Below are 8,547 nucleotides of genomic sequence, written 5' to 3' on the forward strand. Positions count from 1 at the left end.
GAAATTCTTGTTAATTATTAAAGGTACAACAATGATACTGTGGCTATGCAGAAGAATGCCCTTATTCATGGGAGATGTGTGATAAAGTGTTTAGAATGAAATTCATGACGTCTGCAACTTACTTTCAAATGGTTCAGCACACACAAAAGTACAAACCCATCCACATATGTATATACCTACGGTGGCAAGGGAGAGTGGCAAAACATTAACAATTTGGTGTATCAAAAATTTATGTTTTAATTCTACATTTTATACAAATTTTTTATGTTGAACGATCGAATAGTCCTAATTCATGTAGACTGAAGAGAAATTATAAATCTCAAATAACAAAGGCACAATACATTTCTCTCTCTCAAGAATGCTGCTACATTCACAGATCAAAGGAGACTCAAGCCACTTAAAACCCACCCAGTGCCACTGAGTCGATTACAATTTATAGGGACCCTGTAGGACAGAATAGAACTGCCCCATAGGATTTCCAAGGCTGTAAATGTTTATGAAAGGAGACTGCCATATCCTTCTCCTGCAGAGCAGCTGGTGGGTTTGAACTGACAACCTTTCTGTTAGCAGCCAAGTGCTTAATCACTGTACCACCAGGACTCCTTTCAAGCCACTTAAAAGAGGCTTTTAAAATTAATGCTGATACACTCTAGAATGGGCATAAGCACTTCATTTAGTCCAGTGTAGACTGGAGGCAGATAGTTTATTACCTGCCTGCTTACTCCAAAGCTGAAGAAGATTAGCAGGGAAAGAAAATCCCAGCACATCCTGGGCCTGTAAACCTTATTTTTACAAAAGAACTGAAAATCTACTTCTTCCTTTAAAAGTTATTTGAATTCAGAAAGAATCATCAACTCTATCTGGGCTGCAACTGCATTTTTTAAAGCCTGCATAAATCAAATATAATTCTTGGCCAACGTTTCCCAGCAAAATCACTTAGTCACCCTTAGGACTGACATAAGCCCTAAAAGGATGGGTAAGAGTTTACATTTAATTCTCAGGGCATCATTACTGATTGTGTAAATTACAAGATTTTTCCAAATGCTCTATGCCTAATTTTTATTTCTTGGTCTTTAAACATGTTGTTCCACTTATCCCTAAATATGATGATGATCTTCCAAATCACCCCAAGAATCTGGCCACTCAACATCCACAAAGCAAAAATTTAAATGAAGGTCTCTTTTTACATAAACACACACACACCTATTCCATCTCCATTTGTAGAAAAGGTGATGTATAAAAATACAAAATTTAAAAAGATACTGAAAATACAACACTTATATGGTCAATAACTGAATACTTTCAAATACACTGACCAGAATATAAACAGGCAACAGAAAATGTATAAATAATATATACAGAACTGTTTCTTGCATTATTTATAGATGAATGGCAAACAGATAAGAGGAGAAAGAACTTTTTTTAATTTTATTTTGTCTTTGATGTTGTTGAAGATATACACAGCAGAACATACACCAATTCAGCAGTTGCTACATGTCCAATTAAGTGACACTGATTATATTCAAGTTGCACAACCTTTCTCATCCCCCTTTCCTTAGTTGTTCCTTCCACATTAACATAAACACTGCCCCCTAAAGTTCCTATCTGATCTTTTGAGTTGCTGTTGTCAACCTGATATCATACAGATAGTTCTTAAAAGAGCATAATGCTCAAAAATGACATTTTTTACTAGTTAAGATAAATTATTGTTTGGCTTATAAGAAGACTTGAGGGGTATTTTTGGTTCAAGGTTTAAAGACAGGGCAGAAATCTTAAATCATTCTCAAACAAGGAAAACCTTGGTGAGATTCACAAGGTAGTAAGTGAGAGAGTTATAGAAAAAAAACATTAATCAAGTGAATAGGTTCTTTAGAGAAAAATCAGACTAATGATCATAAATACTAACTTTGTTTTCTGTTAAAATATGGATTGACCAGCTTCCTCATGGAATCAGAGTCTTGTTAAATTAATTTTCTGTCTAATGGGAGATGGACGGTTAACTGGAAAAATTTTCCTGTAGAAAAAACTTTCTAAAATAGATTAGTCTACTTTCCACCTTAATTTTTTTTTTTAATTTTTTTTATCATACTTTAGATGAAGGTTTACACAGCAAACTAGTTTCTCATTAAACAATTAATACACATATTGTTTTGTGACATTGGTTGCCGAGGAGAAAGAATTAGTCATGTAAAATTTACCTTCAAATGATGCAGAAAATAAAATTTATTCAAGTTTTTAAAATAAGTGTGAAATTTGGGTAGTGCTAAGCCTGCCCATCCTTAAACAGGGTAAAAAGCTATTTAATACATAGCCTATGATTTTGCTTACTTTTCTATTTGTTTATAACACTAGGTATGGAGACATAAAAATCAAGAAAGAATATAACATGAAAGGAGAGAAAATTTTTCTTCAGTTTTAAGCTAAATTTCCAACTCAAATATAGATCAAAATCCAGGCTGTGGGAACAGTATATGCAAATACGCCAGGGTAAGATTAGTATGACATGTGTGGGAGGATGCTGCAGGTCTGTCTCCCTAAGGGAAATGAAGCTTCATGATAGGAAATACCTGAGGTCTCTATCCTTGCACTGGTCAGTATGTTCCCCAGTCCACCCCTAAAGAAGGGATTAATAATATTCAAAACACAGCTTCAGCTCTATAAGACATACTGAGTTCTGCAAGGAACTCAGGCCTTCCCATTCTTCTCTAACTGGAAGTAGCATCACTCAGTGACCTAAGACACAGTATCAACATGCACTGATATCTACTATAGTCCAGACAGCATACACGTGCTAGAAACACAAAGAAGCCTTCTGAGAACTTACCACTTGGTTGATGAGATGGGTTGAATATAATAATAATAATAATAATAATGATAATGATAATAATAATAATAATAGTAATAATCAGAGAAGATGAAAAATGCTAAGTGCCAAGTAAGAGGAATAGAGTTAAGACAATGAATGCCATAGGAGTTCACTGGGATAATATGGCGAAGTTGCATGGAAAAGCTGGAACTTGAGCTTAGTCTTTAGGGGAGAGGGAAATATTCTAGTATTCTAGGATGGTGAAACTGTGTGACCAATGCAGATTCCTTAGAAATACAGTACCAAAGGCTATCAAGCAAGAAAGCTCAGTCTTTTCACTTACCGCCATGTATGGCCTACATCCAGCATCTCTTGTCTTGGCAATGGAATCCACAAGCTGTCCACTGATGCCAAAGTCACAGAGTTTAATATTTCCACTTCTGTCCAGAAGAATATTGGAAGGTTTGATATCTGCAAGCGATAGATGTGTGCAGCGTATATGTAATCAATCAAATGAGTTATATTCTAAAATACTTTAAGCAAAAATAATGAAACATCTTCCAATATATAAGTGGTCAAGTTCTTCAAACCCGGATATATAAGAAGAAGCAAAACATCTTCATTTCTCACATGTAATCGCTATTCATGTTTTGAACATGCAACTTTAATGACCAGAACTGTGCAAATGTAACATAGTAAAGTCATTTTGCCAGTAACATCTTAATAAAGCAGAAGATATGAATGGAGGTTGATTTTCTCCTAACATCTTTATATTTATAAAACATAGACAAAACTACGTTTCTTCTCTGTTGGACATAAGAAGAAAACAATTTTCTGAATGCTTATTCATAAAAGCTAGATATGGAAAATGTATCACCATAAATTCAGGCATTCTAAGATGTTTTCATCAAGAGGCTGTATTCATTTCTTTTAAATTCATTACTTAACACTCAATATGAGGAATATGAATTTAAGCTAACAGAGTATACTACTTTACAGTATGCCTCAGAAGCTACGAAACTAAATACAAAGTATACAAATTAGAAACACACATTTTAGTTAGAATAGATCCTTACCTAACTTAGGAAAGTATCCAATGCAGTACAGCCAAAAGACCGTGCGTGAGCTTTCAAATCAGAGAAGCAAAGGTTCAAAATCTGCGCCTGAACCTCAATATGACCGGGGCAAGCTACTTAACTTGTCTTAGCAACCACAGTTACCTCATCTATAAAATGGAGTAATTCCTACCTGATGAAGCTGTGAAGATTAAAACACCTAATACAATACCCAAACAATATTTGTACTCAATAAATGAAGCCACTTAATTACTTCTGAGAGATTTTTCTGATCTTAGATTGGCTTCAGCCAGTTTCTCCCAACTAATCCCTTCTTGACAGATTCTTCACCCAGAGTGGGTGGGCTTTCCCTCAAAGATGAGAGAGCCAAATCCCTTGCATTTAGTTCTTTAGGTCTTAAACTCCAGCCAAATTGTTCCCTAGATTACCATTCCTAACACCTTTTCCTCACCAATAATAAAATTATTACCTGTATATACCAACCAGCTGTCTGGTCAATTCTCCTCCTTTGCTCACTAATTCTCTATCCCTATCTTAGTCCCTCTATCCATTTCATTGCCACTCTCATGGCTCAACAACACAGAAAACATTAGAGATGTGTAGTTAAAGTTTCTCTGCTCCTAAGACAGGCACAAAACAGAGAGTGGCCTCTTCTTCAGGAGGTCGTCCTGTCTAGATGTAACACTTGGGCCTGCTGTAGTTGTCACTATCCCGAGAATGGCAACAACATACTAAGGAAGGCAGAACCAAGAGAATGGAGTTTCTCTGATCATATTGAATGGAACTCTGATCATATTGTGCTTGGAGCCACTCTATCTTTGGACTTATTATGGCAGGTAAAAATTTCCTTTAAGTTTAATCCAGGATTTTCTGTTACTTGTAATCAAAAGCTCTCTAATTGCAGCAAAAAAGATAACTGATAAAAAGACTTATGAACTCATCCTTTATTTAGTGACAGAAAAACCAAAGTTAACTTTGAAGACATTTTCTTTTATTCAACTACTCCCAGGTAGTGCGTTAGTGCTTTACTATGATTAATGAGTATCCTTAAGGTCAAATGCCCTAAAGGTGGTACTCTGATTAACCGCAAAAAACAACTAACAAGAAGAGGAAAAAGCCTAAACCAAAAGCAAGATGAACTACAAGAGGAACAAAACATGTTATTTTTAACAAGAATGAAGTTAGGCTCCCATACTTAAAGAAAAACGTAAAATTAAATAGTCTGATATTTGAGGTTAACTAATTTTAGTGGCTTGATCTCAACCCCAAACAAAGTAACTTAGGTAAATGCCCGATTACAAGTGTATACTAATAACTAATTTCTTTAACCAGAAGAAACGATGTTTCTTAGAATTCAAGATTTCTCGTTTCTCTGAATTTGACCTTTCACTTTCTATCCCATTTATTGTCAGGCTGAATCACACACTGTCATGTATGGCATTAAAATTTTCAATTACAACGGCGGAGGCAACATGGTGCCCTAGACAGATGCGCCATGCTGTACCTCTGGAGCAAAGACCTAAAAAACTAAGAAAAACATACAAATGTCAATCCTGGAATCCCGAGCATCAAATGAAGAGATAAAGAAGTAGATCAAACACTGATAGAAGAAGAAACTGATGGAAAACAGAGAAAGAGGAGAGATACGAAGTGGAGGTCCCCTGCCAACTAACATGGCAGCATTGCCTCCTGGAAGCACAGTCAGCAACAACTCCAGTCAGGAAGTATGGGAAGGCAATTTCACAGAGCTCTCAACAGGAGACAGAGCAACCAGTAACCAGAGAAACACACTTTCCCACCCCTCACCCTTCTAGTGAGTAGAAACAAGAACCCCTCCCATCCCAGCAGTCCTTACAGCTAGGGTCCACAAAATGAGCCCCTCCCCAAACCCACCCCACCCTATACTGCCACACAACTTTTTTTTCCGTTGTTCCTTTTCCTTCCCCCTCCCACTAAGCCCCATATGCCACATCCCTTCTCGTTCTGCCGGCTCATGCCAAGCTGTCTTTTTTTTTTTCCTTTCTTTTCTTTCTCCCTCCCACCTAGCCCCATATGCCACCTCCTCCCCTTCTCGCCAGCTCCTGCCATGCCACTGCAGCTACAGAGCCACCCGCGCACTGGCTCACCACCTCCCCAGATCTGCCCCACCCCCACCTGAAGGCCCAGATGCACTGTTTTTTTTCCCTTCTTTCTCCCTCACCTAGCCCCATAAGGCACCTCCTCTCCCTTCCCAACAGCCCCAGGTCCACCTAGCCCCAATCACCAGCCACTGCCATTTATTCTTTTATTTTTTCCTTTCTCGCTTTTCTTCTACCTTCACCCAGCCCTGTACACCACCTCCCCCCACCTCCAGCTGGGCCCCGTCACAACCCCACGGAGAGACTGCCACCAGCCCACAAGCCCACTGCTGCCCCAAGTATGCAGCGCCACCATCCGCCAGCCCCACCCTGCCATCAATTTTTTTTTCCTTTTTCTCTTTCTTTTCACCTACCACCTAGCCCCGTATACCACCTCTCCCACGTCCCGCCAGGCCCTACGTCCACCCTGCCCCCACTCGTCAGATATCCTTTTAATTCTTTCCATTTTCTTTTCTATCTCCCTCCCACCTTACCCCATATGCAAACTCCACTCATTCCCGCCACACTGCTGTGGCTACAGCATCCCCAGCACTCAGGCCTACCACCATACCAAGCCCACAACACCCTTCACCTCCTGTCACTCAACCAGCTGCTGAATGTTAGGAAGTGAACTTGTAACACTCCCCATCTGACACGCCCATCCATCTGGCAAGGGGCTGTAAACATTCCCACACCACTGGACCAACATTAGGAGGCAGAGCCCACCCAGCCCTCCCTCAGACAACTCATAAAACCACCATACAGCAAAGCGAACTTCCCCTGCCTGCTGCTACCCTATCCGCCAAGACAAGGTGGTGACAGCTATCGTGCCCACAGATAAGCAAGCAACAAAGCATGTCCAGCCTACTTGCCCTGACATAACCAAACAAAACAAAAAAGCAGGACAAAACAAACAAACATACAATCAATAAATAATCTCTTTGAGACAGCAGACAATATCAAAACTTACAAACAAAGCATGAGAAGATGGAACCAGCAAGTGACCAAAATAAAGAATCAGACAACCTTCCAGTAGAAAAAAAGGCAGTGGAACTACCTGATATAAATTCAAAACACTAATATTTAGGGCTCTCCAAGAGATTAAAAAAGAAAAATTAGACAAAATCATGGAAAGCACAGATAAAACCAACGAAAACATACCCACATTCAAGGAAAACACAGAGTAATAGAAGAATTCAGGAAAATAATACGAGAACAAAACATCAAAATAATCAGAAATCACACAAAAACAACTAGAAATCCAAAAGATAAACAATAAAATTTCAGAAATGGACAACTCAATAGAAGGTTTTAGGAGAAAATTTGAAACAATGGAAGACAGAATCAGTAAGATTGAAGACAAATCCATGGACATCACTTTGTTTGAGGAAAACTCAGAGAAAACAGTGGAAAAAAGCTAAAAATTATGTAGGACACAATTAAGAGCAAAAATCTGCTAGTGATCAGAGTTACAGAAAAGGGGGGTACAATGGAAAATACAGAGAAGACTGTTGAAGATTTACTGGTAGAAAACTTCCCAAATACCAGGAAAAACAAAAAGTTGACCATCCAAGAAGCTCAATGAACCCTGTATAGTAGAGACCCCAAAAGAAAGTCACCAAGACATATTATAATCACACTTGCCAAAACCAAAGACAAACAGAGAATACTGAGAGCAGCTCGAGAAAAACAAAAAGTCACTTACAAAGAGGAAACAATAAGACTAAGCTCTGAATACTCGGCAGAAACTATGCAGGCAAGAAGGCAATGGGATGACATACATAAAACTTTGAAAGTAAAAAACTGACAACCAAGAATAATATATCCTGCAAAACTCTCTCTCAAATATAATGGGGAATTTAGGACATTTTCAGAAAAACAGAAATTAAGGGAATTTTTAAAAACCAAACTAAATTTACAAGAAATATTAAAGGGAGTCCTTCAGTTAGAGAAACATCAGATTACAACAGAGTCAAGGACATAAGACAGCATCAGGCAGACACCAGCCTAGGTAAAGAACTGTTAATAATAAAACAAAGCTAAAAGACTTACAACAGGGAAGCAGAGACATCAATCTTAAAAGACAACAATATAAACACAATAAAAGGGGGGAAAATGGTGTAGGTATAGAAGTTTCAAATGGAGAGGAAGTCAAGACGATATCAAGTAATAAAAGGCAGATTCAAACTTAGGAACATAAGGGTAAATTTCAAGGTCACCATAAAGCAAATTAACAAACCTACTCATCAAAATAAAAAAAGAAGAAAAACAAAGAATCAGTAAACACAAACTCTGTAATAACAAAAGAAAGGAAAAGAAAATCCACAAGCACAAAAAAAAGGTACTCAGAACAAGAAAGAAGAAGAACAAAGAAAATGTCAGCACCACAAAAAAAGCAGAACAATATGACAGCAATAAACTCATACCTATTGAAAATCACACTGAATGTAAATGAGTTAAATGCACCAATAAGGAACAGACAGTGGCAGAATGATAAAAAAAACACAACCTATCAATATGCTGTCTACAAGAAACACACCTTAAAAGC

General features: G+C 37.9%; 1 protein-coding gene across 1 annotated transcript in view; it reads right to left on the bottom strand.

Annotated features, from left to right (window-relative positions):
• MAP2K4 (mitogen-activated protein kinase kinase 4) overlaps positions 1–8,547 on the bottom strand; it is a 179,431-nt gene that overhangs the window by 30,476 nt on the left and 140,408 nt on the right. Inside the window, exon 8 of the mRNA XM_023730985.1 lies at positions 3,150–3,277. Coding sequence (XP_023586753.1) covers positions 3,150–3,277 — 128 coding nt within the window. The remainder of the gene's footprint in view (positions 1–3,149; positions 3,278–8,547) is intronic.

The sequence above is a fragment of the Trichechus manatus genome, unplaced genomic scaffold (genome assembly GCF_000243295.1).
Source record: "Trichechus manatus latirostris isolate Lorelei unplaced genomic scaffold, TriManLat1.0 scaffold00040, whole genome shotgun sequence".
Taxonomy (NCBI): Eukaryota; Metazoa; Chordata; class Mammalia; order Sirenia; family Trichechidae; genus Trichechus; species Trichechus manatus.